At 42.1% G+C, this 27235-nt stretch overlaps 1 protein-coding gene across 3 annotated transcripts in view; it reads left to right on the top strand.

Moving 5' to 3' along the window:
* The first annotated feature begins 4034 nt into the window (after window positions 1-4034).
* Window positions 4035-27235, top strand: part of ARHGEF26 (Rho guanine nucleotide exchange factor 26) — a 117960-nt gene continuing 94759 nt past the window's right edge. Inside the window, exons 1-4 of one of the 3 annotated variants that reach the window (XM_032485945.1) lie at window positions 4035-4528; window positions 4941-6069; window positions 7572-7611; window positions 11362-11507. In XM_032485945.1, the coding sequence (XP_032341836.1) occupies window positions 4993-6069; window positions 7572-7611; window positions 11362-11507 (1263 nt within the window). In that variant the 5' untranslated portion in view covers window positions 4035-4528; window positions 4941-4992. The other 2 variants (XM_032485951.1, XM_032485961.1) reach the window with 2 other exon arrangements.

The following is a 27235-nucleotide window of genomic DNA, read 5'->3' as shown; positions in this document are numbered from 1 at the left end:
CATGAGGTTGTTGTGAAGGTTATTTAATACATTTGAAGTACTTCAAAGAGGGTCTGTTATATTTTAAGTGCTCAAGAAATGCTTTAAAAAAACACAAGGTAATATATAAATCATTGTAAGTGCTGTAAAAAGTCTCTTAAAGAATTTTTATTTCCCAATGAGAACTAATCAATTCTCAAAACCTCCTTTTCAGATATCCCTTCCAGATTTTTTTTTGTCATTTTGACTTATCACTTGATTGTACCAGGGCTACTAAGCCTTCCAGGACGTTTAAGATACCTGAGAAAGGGAGAACTGAGGAACCAGCACCAACCAACAGTCAGACACGTGGGTGAAGCCGTGTCCTTGCGATCCAGCCTACCCCAGAGCTGGCTGTGGCAATGTGGGAGAGCCCGGAGAGGCCCTCAGAAGAAGCGGAAGAACTCACCACACCAGCCCACAGATGGTGAGTAACAATAAATAATAAAATTTGCTATGTTAAGCCACTAAGTGGTAAGGTGGTTTGTTTCACCGCAAAGCATAACTGAAATACCACATTTAATTTTGGTACCAGAGGTAGACATGCTAACATTTGAGTATTACAAACCTGGTATTGAGTATTTATACATAGCTATTTGCATTTTTAAAAACTCAAAGTAAGACTTTCTGCACAATGTGTTTAAAAGTAGCTTTTCTCCCCCATTTACCATATTTTCAATTTTTGTATGAGTAATTATATATCGACACTATTATTTTTGGTGGTTGCATTTTACATCACGATTTATTAATGAGTCCCTTACCAATAAACAGTTTGCTTCTAATTTTTTGCCACCATTAAGAAATGTTTGACAGAGATCTTTGAACATATACCTCTTTGCACACAGCAAAGATTACTTCCTCAGGACTATTTCCTGTATATGGAATTACTAGCTTGAAGATTTGCCTGTTTTCAAGGTTTTGATTAAATGTCATCTAATTGCTCTTCAGAAAGGTTGTTTACATTCTTAGGGTGAATGAGTCAGAACTCTCTTTTGCCTGCACTTTTACCAACAGTGTTTTTTTTTTTCCTTAATCTTTGTTGATCTAATGGATAAGAAACTATGATCTCATTACTGTTTTAATTTTGTTATTACTATTGGGGCTGAGTGTATTTTTATGTATAGTAGGCATGTGTGTCATTTCTAAAATTCGTATCATTCTTTGCTTATTTTTCCAGTTATCTTTTTCTTATAGATTTGTGAATAATACAGTTATTAATGCTTTGGTACATATATATTTAAATATTTTTCTCTTATTTCCCTCTAAGAGAAGATTTCCCTCAGATTTTAGGGGTTTATGTGGACTTTTTTAATACACAAACAAATCTGCTTATTTTATTTATTTAATCTCTGAGACTGGTGTTATCAAATTTATTGTTTAAAAGATAGAGAAGTTTAAATAGTTTCAGAGAGTGTCAGATGTTATCCAAGTAAAATCCAGACCCCTTGGTTTATGTCACACACCACATTCTATTCTACCCATATTTAGCCAAATTAATCTCCCACAATTTCTAACTGCAAATTCTCTATTCTTGTGAGTTTAGTTTCTGGTATGTGCAGCTTGTGAGCTCTGGAGTCTGACAGACTTGAGTTAGGATTCTGACTCAAACACTCAGCAACAGTATGAGAAGAGCTTTTAGAGCTTCAGCTTCTTCATAGTTAAGTGGAGACAGGATTAATGGAAGATTAAATTAGTGCCTGAAATATAGTTGGCACTTAATAAATCTTAGTTTCCCAGCCACACCCCCATGTTTCTGCTCCTGCTGGGACATGTCTCTGAAATACTGTCCACTTCTCGCAATATTTTTCCTATTCTTCTGGCCCACTTCTACCCAGAGTCCTTCACAGAGACTTTCAGAGAACAGGGAGTTTGCCATACCTTCCTCAGCTCAGGTGCCTTAAATTTGTAATGTGTCAGATGTAGTTAATCAGTCACATTATAAGCTTCAGGAAGGCTGGCCCAGTGCTTGGCACTTAAATGTACCCAATAAGCATTAGTGGAATGTATAAATACATGAGTAAAGAATGCATGAGATTTAACTGCAAGGTAATAACGCTAGTTAACAAACTGCACTTAAAAATTAGCCTAAGTATTATTCCAGACACGTAATTGGTGATAAATGCAAATTTGTTTAGTAAATGTAGCAATAATTGGTATCTCACCTCTGACACCCTGTATCATACCACTGAATATTTTAATAGTTCAATATGTCACTGGTGGAAGTGGGTGAAAGTGGCCAAAAGGTGCAAACTTCCAGTTAAAGAAAAATAAGTTCTGGGATGTGATGCCCAGCATGGTGATCACAGTTAACAACACTGTATTGTACATTCGAAAATAGCAAAGAAAGCAGATGATAAAAGTTCTCATCACAAAAAAAAAGTTTTGTAAACATGCCAGGTGATGGATGTTAACTGAACTTATTGTGGTAATGATTTCACAACATACATATACCAAATCATTGTTGTACATCTTAAACTACTGCCATGTTGTATGTCAACTATATCAATAAAACTAGGAAGAAATGAAAATTTTTTAATTAGAAAATAAAATAAAAAATATATACCATCAGAATATACCGGCATAATATATCAATCCTAATTGTTCAATATACGGTATTTCTCCAAGTCTAAGAAGCAGTTTGTCTCACATTGTAACATTTCTGAAACTGGAATGTGTCTTACTATTAAAGAAATAGCCACTGGCCAAGGAGCAATCAAGATATAGTAGGCATTGCCTCTGCTTTTGTGAACATGGTTTTAACTGTTCAAATTGTCATCAGTTCACAGAGTTCTATACGATTTAAAACTATATGTGTCAAAGCCATATGGTAAGAAATACAGTTGAAGGCAGGAGAAATTGCCAGATGTGTCAGATTAGATGAAAGAAATTCCAAAGCAACAAGAGACTGAACCAATTCATGCATCACACGAGACCATAGTGAAGGCATGAAACTTCCTTCTGGCCATAATAGAGAGGCTGTGTAGGTTGTAGTGATGTATGATTAAGTTGAACAAGAAAACTATGCTTTTAGTTGAAGAGGGTTATACCAGCATCAAACTTGTAGAATGCGTGTCTGGCTGGGAAGCAAATCCCAGAGACAAGGCTAGGGAATGCCATGCTACCCATGAGCCTGTGGGGGAGAAATGCACACCTTGATGCTCTGTGCAAAAAGGGATTCAGAAGAATTAGACTTTGTAGAATTTGTAGAATCTAAAAGTCTACATAATTTGTAGAAATACTTTAATAATTTTTAAACTTCTTTTGCTTGTATTTTCCTTTTCTATATATACACATTACTGAAAAATCTATATTGAAGTCTTTTAAAAAGCACCATTTTAATAAGTATTGAAAAAATCGTGTATGATAACACATTGTGTCATGGTTTAATTGGCAGCCTTCTTTCTTTCTTGTTGGTACATACAAAGATGTCCTAGGTTTGAACAGATAGTATAAATTGAATGGCAGCTAAAATGGGCAGCAAGTCTGAATTTCCAAGCTTCCCTTACTGAAGGAACAGAGCATGGTGTTTTGTCGCTGTTGTTTTGGTGGGTATTTTTTTGTTGCTTAGGAATGTGATAGGAAGATGTTCACAATCATTAGATACACTTGTTTGCAGAACTAGTATAATTTGAAAAGAAGCTAGCTTCTCACACCACCATTCACAACTTATTAACATGTTTCACAGTTTGCATTCTGAATTAGGTGACACTTCATTTGTCCTTAGCTAAGCACTTTAAAAATTAATTATATTTTCCAATATAAAAGTAGTGTGTTCGTATGGGAAATATCCTATATTAAAAAGTGGGTAGGTATGAGTATGGTATCAGCCATATTTCTTTGAACCAAACTATTTGGAAAATTTCATTTTTTAGAAAAATTTCCCTCCTCCACGCTGGCTGTATGTATCCCTCCGGAAATACTCTAGGCATAAACAAGCAAATCTGTCAGTCTACAAGATATTTTAAGCAGGGGAGCAGGGCATCGGATCTGTGTTTTAAGACCACGCGAATGCTGAGAGGCACCTGGGTTTCTGCGCTCAGAGCTACGCGCTCCAGTTCACGCATTTCACAAACCCTCGTCTGCCAGGCTTTCTGGTTTCTACAGGGGAGATCCCCCGGGGGCCCAGAGTTTCGTAAATTACGTCTGGGCAGAGCTCCCACGCTGGTTCCCACGATGTACTCCCGGCAACGACTCTGTGCGCCGGCGGCTCCAACGCCGCCCCCAGCCCACAGCTCGCGGCCCGGAAGCCGGGAGTTCGGCACCCAGCCCAGGTGTGCCGGTATGTTCAACAGGGACTGAGGCGGGAAAGCTGCAGCTCCCGGATGACTGCGATAGAGGCGGGCCCGGGCGTGGCCAAGGCTAAGGGCGGAGTCAAGATTGGGGGCGGAGCCGACGCCTCAGTCCGCTGCAGAGCTCTCCAGAGCTCCCGCCGCGGCGATTCGATCCCGGACCCGGGCCACCCACGGGGAGGTGGGCGCTCTTTAGCCCTGGGCTCTGAAAAGCCCTGAAGGTAAATCCGCCTGGGAGCTGGGCAGCTAGAGCTCTAGGGGATCAACGATCGGGGCGGGCGGCTGGATGGCGGCGGAGGGGAGCGTCCTGCGGCGAGTTTCCCAAGAAAGCTGAACTCGTCCCAAGTTTCTTGTGCATCGGTTTCCACCCGGTGAATTGGTGGCGGTCTCTTTCCGTGCGGGTGGTCTTTAGGCGCGGGAGAGACGCTAAGGGGATTGGATTTATCCGCCTGAGCGCAGCCAGATTTTGTCTGGGACAGTTGCGTGCGGCGAGCACAGTTTTTGCCTAAGAAAGGGCCGGTAAGTGACACGCAGTTGTGTCTCGCGTCCCAGGCGGGTGATCCCCGGGCTCAGAGGACGCGCATCTGCAAGGCGCGCCTGGAGGCAAAGTTCCATGACTTCTTTCCTCTTTAGGCAAGACTGACTGGATGCTGTATCCTCCGGGGCTGACCCCCGAGGCTCTACTATGGACGGCGAGAGCGAAGTGGATTTTTCCAGCAACAGTTTAACCCCTTTGTGGCGAAGGCGGTCAACCCCTCAGCCCCAGCTGCTGGGCCGAAGCAAGCCGCGGCCCCAGTCCTACCAGAGCCCCAGCGGGTTGCTGATCACGGATTTCCCGGTGGAGGATCTAGGGACGCTCCCCGCGGCGCAGACTCCTGCCCAGGTGCCCACTGCCTCCGACGGCAGGACGGTCCAGAGAAGCCCACTGCTTCTGTGCGCCCACCGAGGGGCAATAACCAATGGGAGGACCGTCTCCCCGGAATACAGAGCTGTCTCTCCTCGGCTCCGACGGCCTAAGTCACCCCAGGTCCCCAAAGCGGCGTCGGGTGGCTCCCCCAAATCTACAGCCAACGGCACGGTGACCTCGCCTGCGCCGCAGCTGCTGCACCCACTGCGGACTCAAGCGCCCGCCCCCTGCAGCCCCGAGGGGAACACAGCCGGATTCCCCGCCAGCCCCCTGCCTTCGCCTACTACAAATGGGCTTACCCCTTACATTGCCTCCTCAGGCGCCCGTTCGCTTCCCGGCCAGATGGCTAAGGACCCTGAGCGGGGACCCTCAAGACTTTCTCCTGTGCCCCAGAACAGGTCTTTGGAACAAAAACTACTCCTCCAAAGGCTGCCCTCACAGGAGAACGAGCTCCCGGAGAATCCTTCAGTGGTTTTGAGCACAAACAGCCCCGCCGCCCTCAAAGTGGGGAAGCAGCAGATCATTCCGAAGAGCCTGGCCTCGGAGATTAAAATAAGTAAATCCAACAGTCAGAACGTGGAGCCTCACAAGAGGCTGCTCAAGGTGCGCAGCATGGTGGAGGGTCTTGGAGCGCCCCTGGGCCCCGCAGAGGACGAGGGCGAGGCGGAGAACGATGTGGACAGCCCGGGGTCTCTGCGGAGAGGTTTGCGGTCCACGTCGTATCGCAGGGCAGTGGTCAGTGGCGTTGATTTTGACAGTCCTACCACCTCGACGAAGAAGAACAGAATGTCCCAGCCTGTTCTGAAAGCAGTGATGGAAGACAAGGAGAAGTTTTCCAGCCTGGGGAGGATAAAGGTAAGAGTGGGCAAGAGTGTTGCCAAGTCACTCTCTAAGCTGGGCATTCACTAAGCCGCAAATGAAGGTGTTGGGGGTGGGGAGGAGGGGCATAAAGGAAACCCGAAGTTATTGTTCTTTTTAAATTATATTGTTTGGGAGGGAGGGTATAGCTCAAGTGGTAGAGTGCGTGCTTAGCATGCACAAGGTGTAGGCTCAATCCCCAGTACCGCCTCTAAAAATAAATAAATAAACCTAATTATACCCCTCCCCCCAAAACAACCCTATAAATTATATTGTTTGGTCATCAGAGCCGTGCACATTTCTCTTGGCCATTGTGTTGCTGGCAGGGAGGAGCTTTATGGGAGGATCTGAAACCCTTATCACTGTTTAAACTTTCTAAGGTGGGGCAAAATGTGGGGGACAAAGGGGGAAAAACACAGCAAATTAAGTATTGGCTGAGTAAGTCCTGAACACTTTTAATACAGGTAGTTGAAAAGGGAGTGATGGGCAGGCAGGGTTCTGCCCTCTTGACTGTGGTCACCTGAGGCTTGTTTAGAAGTGTCAGCCATTGGTTGTTGCTGATTCATCACAGCTGATAAAGGAAAACACTGATTTCCTTTGAACCTATTGATTATTTATGTTAAGTGTTTAATTACTGAATTTCTTTCAGTGGTGATCACGTACTATATACCATTCAGCTAAAGGGTAAATTTCAAGTCAATTGATGGAATCACAAAAGACGCAAATAATTTGTCATATTTGTGGTTGCTCATTTCTGTCACCACTGCTTAGTATCTTATTCCTATTTTGTGGCTACTTAATCCTTGAGTACATTTAACAAGTTGGTAGCTCAAAACTTCAGGTTTGAGTGAACGATGGGGTGTTGCTCCCAGATAAAGGCCTAGGAGCTGACATGGTTAAAATATTACCAAATACGACATAAAGAAATAGGAAAACTAGAGGAGATTTTGGAGCGTGCATGTATTACCTTTTCCAGACACAAGACAGATCTCAGCAACAGGGCAGATACTCATTTTGGCAGCCACATCTTTTCTTGATTAATTGGATAACTGGAACCAGTCTGTATAAACGTCGCATGTGTAATACACAAGCAAGCCTGTTTTATTTTAGATCCTATGGCCTTAAAGAAATTACATAACATTTTATGTGTCTTCTCCCCCACCTCCCCAACTCTGCGAGTATACCAGAGTTCCATTTAACAATGACGGTGGGTGAATCATGAGTAGTGAAGTAAGCTGGACTACTGGTCATTTGAGGATTCTCAAGCTGTCTTGACAGAGTGTAGGGGACATTGTACGTTACATTTCACCTTTTTAGTGAATTGTTAGTCATCTGAGTAAACTACTCAGGGATCATTTGCTATGTGTTTTTGGGACTCTAATGAAAGTAACAACAAAAAAAGTACTTTTTCTTAAGATAGCTGTTATTTTCTGTTTGGCTCATTCATACATAGTTTGCTTTGCTTCCCCCCCTTATTTTTTGCTTTTCTTGTTTCTTAGAAAAAAATGCTGAAAGGACAAGGAACATTTGATGGGGAAGGTAAGCACTTGATTTTCCAGACTTTTATTGCTGTTTCAATGTGGAATATCAATTATAAGTTGAAATCCAACTGAAGTAACAAAAACACAAGGGGAGAAAAATGTACAACTTCTTCCCAAATTATATAGTGCAAAGCTCTGTGCTAAGCTCAGTTTTCATCTAGTGATACCAGCAGTGAATGAAATTAATGGCATTCTTTGTAAGCAGATGACTTTGTCAGACCAGTGTTCTGGGATTTTTACTTCTTCTCTACTCTGGCTCTGTCCCGACTTCCCACAAAAAAATGGAGTAAGAGGGAGCTCTGGCTCTTCAGTTAAAAATTCTGGGAGTTTGGCATTTAGATCTTAAGTCATATTTCCTTAGACTTAATATTCTTTTCCCAGTATTTTTCTGCATTTTGATATCATTTGTGACTTCCTGTTTCTGAATCAAGTTTCAATTTAGGGGAAATCTAACTCTGGCTGACAGAAACATACTCCTCTAAGAATTTGGAACCCATGCAGTATTTTTGTGACGGATCTCAACACAAAAGCAGCTTCCACCAGGTGTTCAAACCCTAATCAGATTAGTGGACTTTGTGTAAGTAGATGTATTCACTGTCAATGTACTGGATGAGCATGAAGGGAGAAGGCCCAGCTGCAGCCCTAGTTGGGCTGGAAAAGCGTGGTGGAGGTGAGGGTAGTTACTTTCTTTCATGCTCTGAAATGCTAAGATTTTAAAGAATCATGAAGAAGGGTATGCCCCTCTGTAAGTAAATCTAACATGTAACCACCCAGAATTGTATCACCTTGGGTGATGGCAAACATTTCCCCATATAATTTCATAAAAATCAGTTCCCATTGGATCATTCAAACATGACCAATTTCTAAAAATCTACTTATTGTACCAATCTTAGAAAACTGTTCTCTATGGAGAAGAAACTCAGGTGTAGTTTTTTAGCTGATAGGAATAAATTCATCTTCCTGATTTTTATAACTGAGGAATCTGGAAGCTCTGAGAGGTTTGGTACCTTGTCCACTGTCACATAGCCAGTACTGAGACAGAGATCTGGTTCTCAGTCCAGTTTGCTTCCTCTTGTACCACATTGTGACCATGAATTGAGCAGGGTCTCTACCTAATATCAATTTTGAGAGACATTTTGCATCTTTTAGAATTTGATGTTGATTTGGAGACTTTTGCCTCAAAGGGTTAAAAATGTTAAGCTTTTTTTTTTTTTTTTTTAAGTCAGGGGACAGACCTTCATTATGGCTAGTTTTAAGTTGTTTCCTTTTATAAGGAGCTGTTTCTGTGCACCCTCTCTTCTCAAAAATGATGACCTAGAAATTCTTTTTCACATATATGTGCATGAGGAATGCAGGATTCTTACAGTTAATGACTGAGAAGAATGTAACTCAGAAAGCTGTGTGGTAGACAGGTGAGAACCTATGATATTGGAACCAGAAATCTGGGTTCCTATTCTACTGCTTCTACTCACCAGTTGAGTGACGTTGAGCAAGCATCTTAACTTCACTGAGCCTCAGGTTCATCCTGGGTAAAATGAAGCTGATAATACTATTGCCCACATTTATTTGAGAATGAATGAGACATCATATCAACAATGGATGTGTATATTTTGTGCTAAACACTGAGTACTTTGAAGGCCACTACAGAGATGGGGGACACTCAGTCTGTACCCTCAGAATCTGCTTTGCACGTGCTGAGCAATCAGAGAACAGTGAGATCCGGCACAGACTGCGGTGTTACTTAGTGATCATGCATGCATGCAGTGCATGGAGTAGTTGATGAGAGATGAGGCAGATGTTTGCTGGCTTCAGTAGATGGGAAAAGCGTTTCGAACTTACTATGTCCCAAACCAAATTCACAGTCTTTCCACTAAAGCTGAATCTCTTCTGGAGTTCTCTTTTTCCACTTTTCAGTTATGGTACTTAGCTAAGAAACGTCCTTCCCACCATATCCAGTCTGACCCGTATCCAGTCCATCCCCAGTCCTTTCTAAGTCTCATAGCCCAAGTCTCCATTGTCTTTCATTGACCACTTCAGTAGCATCCTAACTAGTCCCCTAAGTTGTTAATGTTTTTCTCTTCCAATCTAATAAAGTCTTTCCTTTCAGTGGATTCCCATTACAATCAGGATAAAATATAATCTTTACAATATGAAAGGACCTCAGTCCTGTGTACAGAATATTCAGGATAAAATCCAGTTCTTTACCACTGCTTGCAAAGCTCTGCTTGACTTGGACTGTCTGGCTCTTCTCCCTAAACTTACCCTGCACCCTTTGACCACTAGACACCCATGCTCCAGTACGTGACCTTCCTTTATTCCTCTAGGGTAATATATTTCCTCCTGCTGCAGGGCTTTTTTGCATGGGCTTTCTTTTTTTTTTAGCTCTGTAATTTCTCAGCTTTCAAATCTTAAGATTTTTCCTCTCTGATCCCCCAGACTAGATCGTATCCTTCTGACAGTCAGTTCTCAGAGCACCTGTATATAAATCTCTCGGTGTGTAGGTATGTATTTGTGCAAGATCACTGTGTCCTCAACCCTACAGTGACATGCCTTCGCACTTGGAGTAAAAACCAAAGTCTTTTCAGTGGCATTGAGACAAGACCATGCATGGTCTGTCCTCTCTTTATCACCCACCGCTATCTCCTGTACTCTCTCCCCTCCCTTAACCTGTTCCAGCCACACCGGCTTCCTTGCTGATCTTGTTCATGTGGATGCACCAAGCAGACTCCTGCCCCAGGGCCTTTGTATTTGCTGTTCTCTACGGTGGGATGTTCATTTTTTTTTTTCTAGGGGATTTTACTGGCTTATTTGTTTATTTTATTGCAGTATAGTTGGTCTAAAATGTTGTGTTAATTTCTGGTGTACAGCATAATGATTCGGTTGTATACATGTATTCCTTTTCATATTTTTCATTACAGGCTATTACAAGATATTGAATATGGTTCCCTGTGCTGTAAAGAGGATGAGATGTTCTTTCCCCAGCTGGAAAAGTGGCTCACTTTCTCACCTGTTATTTGCTTAAATGTCGCCTTAGTGAGGCCTTCCTAAACCACCCTATTTAAAATTTACATACCCTCCTCCTTTCCCTGTTTTATTTTTGTTCTATGCTACTTATCAGCATCTAATGTATTATAAAAGTTACTTGTTTATTGTCATTCTCTCATCACTCTGGTGTCAGCTCCATGAAGAATGAGATTTTTACCTTTTTTATTCTCTTTGTATCCCCAGTGCCTAGCAGTTGTAAATGCCTAGCAGGCATTTTCTAAATAGCAGTTGAGTGAATAAATGAATGAATGACTTTGACTATTTTTCTCAGTAAATTTTTAGCTCAGAGGAGTGCAAGAAGTAGCTTTTCTTTTCCATTTACTCGAGCCCTTCTCACATTGTAGATGTACAATAAATGTTTGTTAAATAGATAAATAATAGGGTGTACATTCAACTTGACCTAAAAAGCAATGATGTAACAGGCATGACCATTCGTCTGTGGGTGGTGGACAGAGATGTGGAAACTTTGCTTCAGTTGGCATTTCATGTGTGGGAACCCCCCTTCCCCTGCAGGTGAATTGGGGACAGAGCTGTGAGAGTGAGAAAATCACTTTTTGGTAATGACCCTTCAGTGACAAAATCCACTTGTCTCTTGTTTATTAAACTGGAGACCAAACATTGTATAGAGAGGGATGTTTATTTAGAACAAGTAGCATCGTGATAGGGAGCAATTAGTGACATGCAGGGTTTGGTTTTCTTGCAGAAAACGCTGTCCTGTATCAGAACTACAAAGAAAAGGCCCTTGACATTGACTCTGATGAAGAGTCGGAGCCCAAAGAACAGAAATCGGATGAAAGAATCGTGATTCACCATAAGCCGCTGAGATCTACGTGGAGTCAGCTCTCAGCGGTGAGTGTATATCTTCTTTTCTATCTGTGGACGTGAGAAAACTAGGTTGTGAAAATTATGCCTGGATGTGATCTTAATTTTTTCTATCAATGATCCCATAACTCTAAGGAGAAAGACCCTTCTCTTGAGATTGTAAAATAATTCTTGAAACTCTGCTGGCACTGGTGAGAACATGCGCTTTGACAGTTCTGATCAGGAAGAGTTACCAGGTTTTTATAAAATAAGGAGCCTTGAGACTGATGATGTCTTATGGACTCTGGAAACTTCCTACTCAGTATCTTTTTTTGTTTTCTGTATAGTGTATATGTAGTGGTAACTTACTATATCCTGAACTTTATCATAATTTTGGTTATATGTACACGTGTGTGTATGTGTTTATATGTACCTGTGCACAACAGGGAACTTATTATAGTTCTTCCTTGGAAATTTCTTTTGATGTAGACATATCTGTATATTCTCGAAGATGGTTAATGAATGGCATTCTGTTCTGCCTCCCTGTGTGCGTCGTTTGTGTGCTAGTGTCTGACACTTATTTTTTGTTGATGAGTACTTTCTCCTCTCTGCATCAAACATCTTCTGTTTTTAGCCATGATTTCTTTTCCCCGTGGCTTAACAGTGTCACAGTGTGATGCTTAGTTTACTGGATGTGAGTTTGGGTACAGCATTTGTGGGCATCTGATGCATTATCACGTGGAAAGGAATTCCCGTGGCAGGCTTGGGGGAGTGGGAGCATTGTATCAGAAACCAGCCAGGGCACCTCGGTGAGTCCTTGGGCAGTGTGGGAACAGAAGTGGTTCCCTCTTAAGCTGAAGTGAGCATTGTTCAGAGTCAGGAATCTCAGGTATTAAGGGAACCCACCAATGTAAGGAAAGAAGTTGTCTAAGTTGCAGCTCACGAACTTGACCATGGAAGTGGGTGTGTGTTGATGTTGGGAATGATGTCTGGCTTAGACTCTTCCTCTCCTCTTCTGCCCTGTATTGGAATCCAGAATTCTAGAAGCCAAGCCCTTTCTTCCTGTCTTCCTCCCACCCCCTGATTTTGTGCAAAGGAGAAGTTATGCATTTCCAGTACCCCCCAAGGTGTGGCACCCTTCATGTTATGCCACAGATTAAAATGCCTGCAGGGGCAGGGCACGTAGTGTTAAAAGTGATGCCAGTGAGTGTGGGTGATGGGGAAGTGGGGACTGGGGTGCACAGGCCTGGTTTATTAACTTGAGCAGCTGCCACTTAGCTCAGACCAGCCCAGTGTTGCCAGATGTTCTGATAGTGAGAAAAGAGCGTACAGAAGTACAGACTTTTGCTAATATCATCCTAATTCAAGTTTTAAAAAATGTTGTGTGACATTTAACTATGGGCCAGACTTGGCCTCTCTTCTAACAGTTGGCAACTTCTGTGATACTTCTATGAATTTCACACATGGTGGGGATGGTACCATCTCTTCACAGAACTGGCATATTGGTAGCCTTATTCCCTAATCTAGGGATCTTGTGATGTTACACACCAAAGCAGATACTTGGAAAAACTGGCAGAGGCCAACGGTGGCTCTGGGGTTGGTATGGACCATTTGGTAGATGATCCTCGAGAAGAAAACTGTGGCGTTTTTGAGTTCTTTCTCTGTGGAAGCAGCTGCATTTGTTAGCACAGAACTCAATCCTGCTGTTCTCTGAATGCTAACTTCTGTGTCACTCACAGTCTCTTCCAACTCAGCTTTAGTACCAGAAACCAGGCTGCCATGTGTACGCCTCCTGGAGTTTGGCTTTCCTTTAGATTAAAATAATACTCCATATCCTTCAGTACAACTTCAAATACAGGCGTACGTTTTTTTTGGCAAGGGATCAACATACCGATGTGCCTCTTGTTCACACGATGGATATCAGAAGACTATCCAGTGATTAAATGTAAACCTGTAAAGTGGGTTGTCACTGCAGCATGTGTTATCTCGGATTTGAGTGTTCCCAGGAGGCTTGTGTGTATTTATTGTGTTGCTTGGCAATTACGGTAAATCAATGTGGCGTGATCGGACTTTGCCACTTCATCTCACTTGGGCACCAGCTTGCATTTTCTTTGTGCTTTTTGTGTCCCTGCCTCGCTTTTAAAGCATTTTAATTTTTTATTATAAAGTACTTCGAACATGTGGAAAAATTCTAACATAAGTTTGGGTAGTAGATTTCCAGGTACCTGCCACCCAGCTTGAACAAATGTTAACGTTTTAACGTTATCGACCGGCGTCTGTTTTTTAAGTCAGGTCCGGTTAACCACTTTACTTTCCAGTCCTTTTCTCCTTTCTGCCTCCCTGCGGGGAATCACCTTCCTGAAGTTCTTGTCTGTCCCTTCCGCGTGAGTTTTCTTTTAATCACTGCCTTCTCTCCCAGCCAAAAAATGCAAGCAGCTCTGGCTTTTAGGAAAGCTGATGTTTTAGGAGGGAAGGGCAGCCATTATTTTTTTAGAAGCCTAGCAGTTAGTAAATATCCAGGTGGCTGTTAGGACTCCAAAGAGAGAGGCGGCTTTGTGAATTATGAAAAATGTCAGGATGTTTTCCACAAGGGGTCGGCACCTCGCTCTTTCTGTCTGACCTCGTGCCCTGACCCTGCCATGAAATGGTCTGCAGTGTTTAGGGCGGGTCTTGGGAAGCTTCTTTCATATTTTTTTGCATCATTTTTCCACATTTAACTTTGAATAATACCATGTTAGTAGGGTAGTCCCCATCGAGTCTTTAATACAAAAGTCTTCTTCGAGTAAAGCCTTGGTCCCAGGAAGAGAGTAGGACAAGGGGTTTTCTGGCAAAGGGTTAAGTCTCAACTGGGCATGGACCTTGACTCTGCTGGGGAGGGGTGTGTGCGCGCATTAGCTGCTGTTGGTTGGTTCATTTTCTAAACTTTGTTGCAAACCCCTGTCTGCCTCCAGAGACGATGTACCCTTTCTTAGTTGACTGTCGGAAGCATTCAGTGTGTGGGGGACACTTCAGAAGAATTCAGTGTGTGGGGGACACTTCAGAAGAGCAGCAGTTTGCAGTCATTTCTGATTGTTGCATAAGGTCTTGAAGCCTTCAGTCTGTCTGTAATGTGTCTTGGTGTGTTTGTTGATGATGTGTCTCCTGCTGTTTCATTGGACAACCACACAAGTGACAGGTGGTTCTCCATAGACAGTGTTGGGACAGGTTTCACTGTAGTGTAGTCACCTAGGGATGAGGGAGAAAGAGCTGTGTAAGAGAGGCATTTAACTGAGCCTTGTTAGGATAGTGAAAGTTGGGGCTCCCGCTGGCTTCCCCAGTAAGATTAAAGTGGATTTGTGGTGAAGGGTTGTGTAGGCATGGTGGCGCTGCCCACAGGCTCTCCGTGCAGAGGTGGGGTGCTCTCGGGTGTCATGAGCACGACCAGGGCTCCTTAATGTCATCAGATGGTGCCTGGCTTACTCTTCCTTCAGCTGATTGTCAGAATATAGAGATGTGTTCTTCGTTGGAAATACAGGATTTCTTCATTCCGGGGAACATAACTTGATGCTACTCTTCAGGCCTTGACAGACACTTCAGGCCTTGACAGGCCTTAACATTTGAGAAATAATGGAAACGATCGTGGTTCCCAGGTTTTGGTTGGTCATAATTGGAAGGGATTTGAGGTTTCAATCTGAAGTCATTTTTGTCCTCCAGAGACAAAGGAACCTGCCACACACACACAAAGCCACATGCACAGCCACTCACCTAAAATGGCATCGTGAGGGCTAGGCCGTCAGTTCTTGGATCTCTGGGAAAAGCTTGTGGGTCTGAAGGAAATACTGACTGTGTTACTAGTGTGGGGTGGAACACGAAGCCCTGTTAGGGTGAGTGCAGGTGTGGGCAGCTGCGTCCTCCGTGCAGAGTGCACAGTGCTCTCCAGGCTCTCCCAATGCACATCCTTCAGTGGGATCCCAGAAGGACTTACAGCACTACAGAAGTTAAAAGGAAATCTTGACTGGAGTCTTTTCGCTTCTTATCATAATTGGGCCCCTCCCCCCATCACATACTATGCACTGTACTGAAAAATGACAGTTGCGAAAGCAGTGTTTGTTTTGTTAGGTTCAGTGACAGCACCAAAGCCACGCTCGCCAGCCGTGCCCTGACCCCATTTATTTGCCGTGGGGTGTGTTTGTGTAATTTCCATCACCTTGACATGCCAGGTACCTTTGACAAGGGTGTTCGGGCTCCAGAGGCGAAAACAATCATGCAGGCAAACTGTCCACTTGAATTCAACACCTAATATAGTGGATAAACACCTAATATAGCCGTCCTCTTACTGCACCCTTCCTTTGTATTGGCTGACATGTGGCTTTATCAGTAATCTTAAATCATTTTGAATATTTCTTCAGTTAGTTCAAAAATTGTGAGCTCTTTATTCTGGAACTGGTATTTAAAATATTTTCTTCTTCGGCTTAGTGTGGCTCACTAGATTCATAGCAAGAATTGAGACTTTAGTGTCTTGAGTTCGGGACTCAGCTCCTGAGGCACTAATGGTTGGCTCTGGTGACTGTCTGGAAACGCCAAATGAGAAAGGATGATTTGAAAAATGGCCATTTTATTATAGATATAATTTCATTCAGTTGAAAATATAACATAGTTTGGAGTCTTAGCCATTCCATCTGGTGGGGCTTATTCTTTTTAGAATTTATACCACATTTATTTTGAGACATACTGTTTGCCTTCTAAAAAAAATCAGAGCTTAACAGATGTAATAAACCTGAATATCATTCTGTTTGCAGAAATGCTTAATGCATTTAGAGGTCATAGAAAATTTCATTCTTTTCTCTTAAATTTTCACACTTGTCTGAATTAATTTTTAGTTGTTCAGTGACTTGCTGCTTAAAATAATCTCTTCAGTCATAGAATTTTCCGTTTACGTTTTTGCGACATAGCAGTCTCATAAAGTTTTTTTTTAACCTTAGATGGTGATTAATGCCTTTTATCATTATCTATCTTTTATGTTTAAAAAATAGAAAAAACATTCTCATTTTTCACGTCTGGCTTACTTTTAGTATTCACAGTGTAAACAGTCAGGGCTTCAGACTCATCCACACTGTTAAGCTGGATAGTAGGTCTCCTGGTGTGTTTGTGTTTTTATAAACAGAACTCAAGGTCCATGTGCCTGGACCTGGGACCCCCAGCAGAAATCCTGGTCCAGCTTAGAGGGCTGGAGCTGAGGCCTGCTTTAGCCTGGGGCAAGGATGGCGCTCTGTTAAGCTCTTGTCATTTCAGTACAGTTAGATTATGGTGTTCCTTTAACATTTTTGAAAAATTAATTTTGACTTATATAAGCAACACATAGCACATCCTCCATGAAAAAAAAAATTTAAATGTTTCAGATAAGACCAAAGTCTCTTGCTCATATATGCAATCCTAATCCTTTCCCCTTCTCTGTAGGCAATGCTGGCCTCAGTTTGGTTAACACTCTTCTCAAAATCCACGAATATACATGTGAGGAAAAAATAAAGATTACATGTGTTTATGTAAATAATATGCTGGGCAGATATTACAACTTGCTTTTTGTCTGGACAGTGTGTCTTGTAAACCATTTCATGTCTCTACATGATGATCTTCACTGTTCCTTCCAATGGATGCGTTATTCTATAGGATGGGTCTGCGTTTTGCCATCTTTCTTTTCTTGGTGAGGTTAGACCTACTTTGAGAATCTGATAACAGCTGTGAGCTATGAACCTTCTCTTTAGAAAATGTTCATGTATGTGTCAATATTTGTTTATAATCTTTGCTTTTGTGTTTTCAGTTTGAGTTTGGGGGTATTTGTTTTTCTTAACTTTACCTCCAAATCCTGGGAGCTCCTTACTGGAGCTCCCTATATGTTGAGTACAGTTTCCATGTTATTCATATCACCTTTAGAAGTTTTTCTTTTTCTGAATTACAGCGATGATGGAACTTTACCTATATAACCCCTTCTGATAAATATATAGAGATTGAAACAAAAACTACTCTGGTTGGAGCTTAGTGAGTAAAAGGCAGTTGAGCGGTGGACGTGCCAATATTAATGTTATTGTTTCTCCCAAGAGAACAATGGGAGGTGACAGTGAGGGTGTGTGTGCATTAGTCCCCGAGGGGAGGTGGGGACCAGAAGCGACAGGTGCTCCAAGAAAGTGGGATGAGATGAGTGCAGGGATAGTTTTGGTTGGCATAACTACAAAAGGAGATGTTTCAACCAGATCTGGGACCCAGACAAAGAAGGTCTTATTTCATTGAGCAGAAAATCTATGAGAGAGATTGATGAATGATTTCTTCATCCACCTAGTCTTTATGGAGGGCCGCTCTCCACAGAGCCCTGTTCTAGAACCTGGAGAGGGAGCCCAAATAGACTCCATCTTGCTTTCATGTTCTTACACACAGTCTGAATGGCAGCACAGAAAACAAACAATCCCCTAAGTAGAGGCAGAATTGCTATGTTAATGCCTTGAAGGACATGCTTGTGCTGCTCTGAGATCCTGGGACAGGAGGTACCTGTTGGGGCAACAAGCTGTCAGTAGAGGAAGGTGGCGGAGGAGGTGACAAGAGCTGCCATCTGAGCAGCAACCAGATAGATGTCAGGTCAGAGTAGTTGTTGGAGGGGGGCGGGCACAGGATGAAGGAGTTCTAGGCAGAGAGAACATCACGAATGCCAGACCTTTGGGGGTGATGGAGGGTCAGAGGAGTTAAGATAAAGTCAGTGCAGCTGGAGCTTCTTTATGGAGCTCCATTGGCTCCTCCTCATTCCTTCAACCTCAAATAAATGTTGGAGGATCCCCAAGGTTCCATCCTTGGGGCTCCTCTCTTATCTGCACTCACTTGGTGATCTCATCCAATCTTGTGGCTTTAAATACATCATCTGCTCTGATGACTTCCAAGTTTCTATCTCTAGACTGGATTGTTCCTTGAGCGTCAGACAAATATATCCAACTTAATTTCTGGTATCTAATCAGCATCTCAAAGTTAACCTGCCCCAATGTTTACTTTTAATCATTGCCTTCTATCCCACCCAAATCAGCTTCTCCCACAATCTCTTCTTTTTCTCAGCAGATAATGACTCCATTTTCCAGTTGCAGATCTCAAAAACCTTGGTATCATTCCTCACTCTTCTCTTTCTCCTGTAACCTACTTCCAATCTGGTGCAAAGCCTATTGCTTTTACATTCAGAATAAAGCTTCTCCGCCACTGCCACCGTGTCATCACAGACATGCATAGTCCCCATTGCTTCTTGGCTCAACTCCCTGCATCTCCCTGGGTGCCTTTTGGTCTCTTTTCCACATAGTAGCTGTATAGTTATATTGTTGATTTGTGATTCTGTTAAAATATACAGAGATATTGTCTCTTTATTGTGAACCCTCAGGTGATTTCTTACCTGCACTCAAAGTCAAAGGCCAAGCCTTGCAGGGGCCAGTGAGACTGTGTGTTCTGGCCCCTGGTTACCTTTCTGGACTCAGCTTCTGCTTCTCTGTCTTGCATGTTGCTCAGTCACACTGATGCTCCTCCCGTACAAGGTGCGCTCTCACCTTTGCACTTGCTATCTCCTCAGTTTACTATAAATAGCTCTTCTTCCAGAGAGCTGCAAGACTTTTTCACCACTACTTCCTTGAGATTTCTTATCCTCATGACACTTACCCCTCTAATATACTGTGATTTACTTTTCTTGTTAATTGTCCTTCTATTCCCACTAGAATAAAAGCTGCATGAAGGCAGAGACTTTTGTTCACTTTGTCTCCTCTTACACCGCTAGTGCCTGAAGCAATGCCTGACTTAGACTAGGCTTGTGATAAGTATGTGATGAATTTATGAGTGACAGTGTGAATGCATGAATACAGGCAAAAACCTAATCCCGTGAGTGAAAATAACGAAGTCACTCAGTAATGAAAACAGCCAGGAAAGTTCCCATTTAGGACTCGTTTGGAGGCTGTTTTTGATTCTTATTTTAAAGGAAAAATTCTTGATGGTTGTTTGGCTACGTCCTGGATTTAATTAATGTCTTTGATGCATTGGAGAACTTGGCATCTTCATGGTTTAGAGCTGTGTTAGCCCATGGTAGATATTTGCATACTGTGAAATCAAATTGAACTACAGCCTCGTCCTCCACTTGGTATTTCTTTTGGGGAGGTGAATGGGATGCATTCAAGTACAATAGCCGTCTCTAGAAACATAGTATAATTGGGTGAAAGAAGACAAGATTCAGTTACTTGAGGAGTTCTGAATAACTCTAGGGAAGGGCTCTATAATACAGCTTTGGTTTGTGGAAATCATCAATCACATTCTTGCCTTTGCCCTCCTGACCTTAAGACGGCCCCTTGTGGTGTCTCTTCCCTCAGTCCAATGATGAAACTGTTTCTCGGAGCCACATTCACAGAATGATTTGTCTCCATGGTGATTGGAAATGTCATCACTGTCAAAATTACTATTGAATCTTTACACATGGAACTAGTGCTTAAAAATTTCTCTCGAATTTTGTTGATTTATCCAGCATGCTTGTAGCCTGTTGATTTTCTCCAGGATTAGTCTGTTCTCTAATGTCTTAAGATTATTATGGCATTTTTTATCTGTGTATGTATCATTGGGGAGATAAGGACTATAGCCAGTGCACAGCTTCTGCAGAAGGAAGTGTTGTTGCCGGTGAAAGGAAACTGTAGATTATTTTCCCCTTTGGTGTAGGAGAGGAACTCTGCCACCTATCCAACTGCAATAACATAAAAGTGGCGCAGCTCCCATTTTGGGAGGCAGGAAACCCTGCATCTGGTAGTGATGTGCAAAGGAGTGTGGTTGTTGTTTGGTCAGCTTATGCCCACCTGGGGTCAAGGTCTCAGTGTGATAAGGCAGTGCAGTAGCTGACTTGCAGGATAGCTGTAGCTCTGGGACCGAGACATTGGCATCTCGATACTAATTTGTTTACATGCAGTTAAATTATCGACCCAATATTTGCAGAGGACGTGCACCAGGGATTGTACTAGGTCAATTCACTCAGTTTATGGAGGCCTTGTGACAATACCATGAGGCCAAGTACCATTTCTCCACTTTATGTTGATTGAGGCACCTGAGACCCTCAGATGTCAAATACTATTACTCTCCTACCACTTTCATTAGGTTCTTGAGATTACCTGGGACAGAGCCTCTCAAGTTTCCCTAAATAATGGATACAGGTGCCCAGAACTCTGGAAGAGCAGGAACCCTATTTCCCTCTGGCACTTGGCCAGCGATGTGACTCAGTCTCAGAAGTGGCCCGTTGGCTCTCTGCCTCGCATGAGTCAGCTTATTTTCCCTTTTTACCATGTCTGTCTTTTCTCCTGGGAGTTCTTGAGTGCTCACAGGTACTGAGTTCTTGTAACTTAGTCTTGAGGTTGCCTAGCACAGTCCTGACTTGCTTCATGTTATCCTTTTAGTTTCCACGTGTAACTACCCAGTTCATTTTCTTGAGAGAGAATCACACTAGCTCAGCCACTTCTCCCACTTTTACTGTTACTTAGTCAGGTGCGTAACCAGCTCTCCTCCAGTCAGCCTTGGCCTCCGTGGTGCACCATGGTGTGAAATGCGGCCACCTGGGCCGCTGCATTTGCTTTTGAGCTCTTACAGCTTTTCTTGTAAGAGTCTATGGGAGTGTTGAGCGACATGACTGACATATCTAGTGTGAATTTACCCATGGTGGCATTGACATTAAAACCATGGTCTAGATCAGCGGCTTAACATAATAAGAAATACATTTGACTTGTAACCCAGTCTGTGGGTCCACATATGTGCATGTCTGTGTAGCTCAGACAAACTTCTACAAAGCAGAAGTTACCCTTAATACAGGCAGTGCACTATGGTCTTTTCTTTTTTGTCCTTTCTGTTTTGTTACCTTTAAATAGATGATAATCAGAAATTCGTAGGCTTTGTTTTGCCATTTCCTAAGAGGTTATAATTTGTAGTTTGAAAAATGCTGGTGTCTGACTCCACAATTCATTTGTATTCCCCTGCATCGTGGCGGATGGGGCCAAAAAAACAAGCCTAAAATCCAGAATGCGCGCTGTAAGAACTTAGAAGCTGGTTTAGAAGACAGTAAAAATGAAATGTCTAAGTGGTGTTTTTGAAAGAATGTAGGACAAAAGGCCAAAATGAAGTAAAGGTCAGGAAAGTGCTCTCTAGATATTGTAATTAAAACTTAGATGAGCTCAGTGGGCAGAAGAGTAGAAAATAAAACAATAGAAATATAAAATGTGGCTTGGGTGCAGTTTGACATATAGGAAATGGGAGGACAATGGTAATTCTGTAGACACATTTTTCAGATCTCCCCTCTATATAATAAGGTAACTCCTGTTTAGTGAAACCATTGCACGCTTTGAACATCTCATGAAAAATATTAGTTCACTTTAGTACCCATTGTTCTGGAACAGGTTTTACTCAGCTCAGGTTTTGTTGCAAATCTAAGAAACTAACTTCAGGGTGGGTGTTGGGCTAAGGAACTTACGTTTGGAGTCAGTCATGCCTATCCATCTGTCACTTTGTTAAAATAGCAAAGGAAAACAAAATGGCAACAAAGATGTGGGTACCACCTTTACAAGACAGGTGTCCTCTTCTGCACGAGGAGCCCCCAGACCTGCTCTGCCTTCGTTAGCCCCTTCCTGACTCATACCCTCACTATGTGTCGTTGGCGTCACTGTCAATTACCCGACTCGAGCCCGATCCTCCTCTGCTCGCCTGTCCACACACCGGCCTGTCATCACTCATTGTCAACACTGCCTCCTAAGCCACTGCTTGGTTTGGGCTTGATTGAAATCTTTCTCGTTGCCTCCCTTTTCTTTCCCTGAGCTCCTTGCTTTCTTTTATCTGGGAGTGGTCCCCAGATAAAGTGGTCCCCACTTCTTTAGCTTTCCTGTGGGCAGCAACAAAGAAATGCAGGTGTTGTTGGCATCCTTAAAGAGTTCCATTGGCCTGCTTACTTGCTTTCTTTCTTTTTTGAGAGAGGACTGTGAAACATTTTAGTTTTTATTAAAAATGGAGCTTTCATTACAAAGACAGGCTATGTTTATTATAGAAAAGTAAAAAGTACCAAGAGATAAAAAGAAGAAAATTAAAATAGTTGAAATCCCTCCTCCATCCATCACAGATGACATTTTGATGCATAACTTTTCAGACCTTTTTTTTTCTTAATGTGTATATAGATAACAGGGTTTTTCTTTTCCTTTAAAAATATTTAATAATACAATAATACTGTCTTATTACTCATACTTTCCCTTTAACAATGTTGTAAATTTCTTCTCAGGTCATTAAACCTGCTGTTTTGTAACCCATTTTTTTTTTCTTAACAGTGTTGTGAATGACTCCACATCATTAAACTTTCTTCCACAACAACCTTTATAAAGCCCATACTGTATTTCATCAAATAGGTAGATGTTTGGTTCTTTTAACCAATTCCCCTTTGTTAGTCATTAGTTTGTTCCTAATATTCCGATGTAAAATTCAAAATTTAAATTAAGCTCTTTTAAAACAATTACTTTTGAATTATGAAAATAATGCAAATACATGCTCCTTATTACAAAACTAAACACAACAGTTAAGAACGAAAGTTGCTATGATTTTACCACCATTCCCAACCCCCTCCACTGTGAACCACTATTAGGCTGGTCTACTCCTCAGTATTTTATTAAATATTCTGCTTTTTAAAACTGTTCATCTTTTATTAAATAATTGTATGGGATTGCCTTTCCCCCCCTAAAATCAGCCTCCTTTCCATCCTCTCTACTTCTGTGTATTAGCTTTTCACGTATGTCCTAATCTCATTTTCTCCTCTCGATTGTTGATAGAAAAGAACTGGGTCTCTTGCTTATTGGGGGACAGAGAATGAATACATTTGGGTCTGGGCTCAGTAGCCCGTAGGGGAATGAAGGCCAGGGAGAGCCTCAAGTCAAAGAGAGGAATTTGTGGAGATTCCACAAATGTCAGGACTAATCAACAAGTTAAATGCCAGGCGCCCCACTGACAGCTTAGCTCTCTCTGCAGTGGAAGCTGGGAATTCAGCTGGAGATGCGGTTTCTGGGGCATCCGGGGGAGGACCTTAGTTTAGGGGGAGAGTAGCTGCAGGTCACACCTATAAGAAATTCACCAGCATTAGAAGGTGGTACATCGCAATCTTTGAGGGCAGCCGGCTGGCCTGGATTGAATCCCAGATTTGCCACTTATTAGGGCTAACAATGTTTTAACTTTCCTGCCTCTCTCTCTCTCTCTTTGTTTTTTTAAATTTGTAAAGCAGCAATAGTACTTCCTCCCTTGCAGGGTTGTTATAAGGTTTAGATGCATGAAAAATCAGTACCCAGTGCATGGTAAGCAGTGGATATAGCAGTAGTTTGAGAAGTCCACGAGGGACCAACCAGAACTCTGAATCAAGAATTAGTTAGGGGAGGATGGGGAATAGCTCAGTGGTAGTGTGCCTAGCATACATAAGGTCGTGGGTTCAATTCGCAGTACCTCCATTAAAAAAAAAAATAAATCTTAAAAAAAAAAAAAGAATTAGATATGGGAAGCTGGTTAGCTGGGGCTGGCTACAAATGAGTAACACACTTATCTCCTAAATCGTATAAAGCACATTTAATGACCTCTCCATTTGTGGTTTGTACTCTCAGCCTTATGTCTGTATTGAAGTAACTTGGGTTCAGTCAGGAATCCTGGCTCTGTCTGTAGAGGGTGACGCAGGCCTTGGTCCTGTGAAAATCTCAAGCCCTGGCCTGCCTTATCTGAGTTCACCATGGTTCCAGCAGACCTGAGGTTACCTCCGGGAGGTTGGGAGTGCTTGCTGTTTCTTGAGATCCAAGAACTTTGGTGAGGATTATAGAATTAAATTTAACAACTGTAGATCAGAGAAGAGATCTGTCTTTTTGAACAAATGAATGAGGAGGTCCCTGGCAGGTTCCTTGACGTCGTTTTAAATTAAGCATGTGATTTTATTAAAGGGGCTATTGTCCTCTACCTCTTATTCTAAAAAATTGTGTTCTGTCTGTTTATCTACTTCTCCCTGGAAGTATAGCACTGTCTCTGTCTTGACCTGATTTATCTGATCTTGGGTTATGCAGATCCCTGGCCCTTTAAGGTAGATGTTCTGCCAACAGCTTGTAGCTTAGATCGAGTGATAGCTCAGTGATTTCTTGGTGGACGAGGCAGGGCTGGAGAGAGCCTGCGGGGTCTGCTTACAGAGGACGCTGTTTCCGGGCTGTGGCCTTTTTTCGTTTTAGGAACCTCCAACATTCTCTCTGAGAGCCCCGCTGTTCCCATGTTATTTACAGTGAAAGAACTCTAGCTCATTTGTAATTCAGGGGCTGTTTGGGTTGTATTAAGTCTATAGAAAGGACCTAGGAGTGATTGTGTCCCGTGGTATAATTTTACTTTGCAATTCATTCTCTTCTCACTTGAGCTCCTGAGAACAGAAGCCCGTGAATAGTGAATCACCAGGAGGCATGAATAAACCAGCCGATTTTCTGCAAGTGGATAACTCCAGCAAGTATAAAGGTCTTAGCTCAGATGGGGATTCAGTGCATGTTAGTGCTTTATGGAGCCCGAGTGATCTTGGATTATAAATATCTGATCTGATTTTTAATTGAGTACATTTCGGAGGCTTTTTGGTTGGTCCTTCTTTTGGGGGCCTCCCATTCTGGTTTCCCTGGCAGGTGGGGAAAAATAAAAGGAATGTGCACCCATCCTATCTAGAAACAATGTCAAGTCACAGAGGGCATGAAAACATATCCCTCTCTACCACATAGAAAATGATGATTTGATTGACTGGTGTTATTAATCTTGGCTCACTCCACAGACACAGGGCTGGCTCTGTCCCGTAGAAATAGCAATCTCAGGGCTCTATTTGAGGCGTAGAGAACCTGCCTCATCACCTGTTCCAGTCAGTGGAGTCAGAGACCAAGGAATATTACACAAAGTTCATGGTTTTCTTAGCACAATTCTTTACAAGGGGAAAACATCTGTAACTATGATGAGTGTAGGAGAGGAATTACTGCCTAAAACCTGCTTGTTCCTTCATGGGAACATCTAAGAAGTTCAGACTTGCAAGGTACAAGAAGGATATCGATCAGCATCAGTTTTAGATGGTGTATCTACTGATTTACTTTTGACTCTAAACTTTAGAGAGTTTGCCCTTTTATAAATTTTAAAACCTGTCTCTTGGGTCTAATTGGACAATATCATACCCATAGATGAAGTATCTTATACTGTTCATTATTAGTTTTAGCCAGTTGTTAATTTCTGTCTCTTTGGACATGGAAAATATATTGGTTACCAAGATCGTGGGTGAAGAATTTCAACACCAATTAGAGCAGTAAAAATATAATTTATAATTATGAATTTAGAACTATTATAACATTAGTGATTACTCTGCATTTGCTATCTTGACAAGCTGCATATATATGTTCATATTTTAGTTGTAGGCTACACTTCTGTTGTTTTATTTGAATTTTTATCCACTTAAAATGTTGACCATATTGACATATAGTTACACTTTCTCCTTAGAGTCTAGAATCTGCCATGGCAAGATTTTTGAACAGTTTTGTGAATTGGTTAGACTATACAAAACCAAGAACCCCAAACTGAATCTAATTCTTAAAGTTTCACTAAAGTAGTTTTGCAATTCTACTTATTGATAACATAGTTAAATAAAAAATTTAACCAGAAATAGAATCAGCTGGAATCTTGATCTTAGACTTCTAGCCTCTAGGACCATGAGAAAATAAATTTCTGTTGTTTAAGTGGAAAAAAAATTTCTTTTAACCAGTGAGTAATGAGAACGATCAGGTGGGGTCAGAAGGGAGCTGGAAAGGATGGTTGTTTGGCTGGCTGTGTTCCTGTCTATACTCAGCCATAGCTCCCACTACAAAAATATATATTTAAGAAATAAAAATAAAGCCTGTACAATTTAATTTCTTTCATTTTAAAAAACAAAATAAGAATCCATTTGGAAGGTGATGCATTATGTTTTCTTTTCCACCTGTGGACACATGGAGAAATGTGATGAACTTGATCGTGTTTTAGATCCTCTTGGCAAAAATGTGCAAACTGCAGAAAACATGTTCATTTTAAAACTGTAGGCACATACGTATGCTTTATACACATTTGTGTGTGTGTGTGTGTGTGCAAAAAAAAAAAAAAAAAAAAGAAAGCCTGGGCCTTCCAGTGATTTTTACTTCAGTTTAGCCATAAGGTCACAGTTTTTGAATTAGCAAATTTCCAGACACATTTGCCATCAAAATCTTTGCACACATTCTTTCTCCTAGCTTTCTTTTCCCTTCTTTCCTTCCTTGTTTCTTTCCACTTGACCTTAAGCTGTCTGTTTTCCTTCTCCCCCGGTTGGTTTTTCTCTTGCCTGCCTTCTGCCAGTCTCTGCGGGGCCCTTGTTTATATCCTCCCTCCCCTGCTTTCTCCGGTGTCCACTCTCTAAGCTCCTCAGTCTCTAAAATCATCTTGCCTGCTCTTGACCATCTTCCTCCAGGCACCTGCTCTCAGGTACTACTTCATTTAGAGTTGAATGTGGAAGGTCTCTGGGAGACAGAAAGCTTCCTCTTGGCTCTGGAGAAGAACCAGTTCAGCCCAGCCCCAGAGCAGCCTTCCGGCAGCCAGCCAGGAGGAGCTGATTCGTTGTAACTCTCCAGAGCAAGCTTTCAGGCTCCCTGAATGTGCCGTTTTTCTTAATTGTAATCCAAGAATGCTGAATGCTTCCTGAAATCTTTTTTTTTTTATTTTTTTTTTTTTGGGATGAGCTGCTGGTT

The sequence above is a fragment of the Camelus ferus genome, chromosome 1, assembly GCF_009834535.1.
Source record: "Camelus ferus isolate YT-003-E chromosome 1, BCGSAC_Cfer_1.0, whole genome shotgun sequence".
Classification (NCBI taxonomy): domain Eukaryota; kingdom Metazoa; phylum Chordata; class Mammalia; order Artiodactyla; family Camelidae; genus Camelus; species Camelus ferus.
This window is presented reverse-complemented; position numbering and strand designations above follow the sequence as displayed.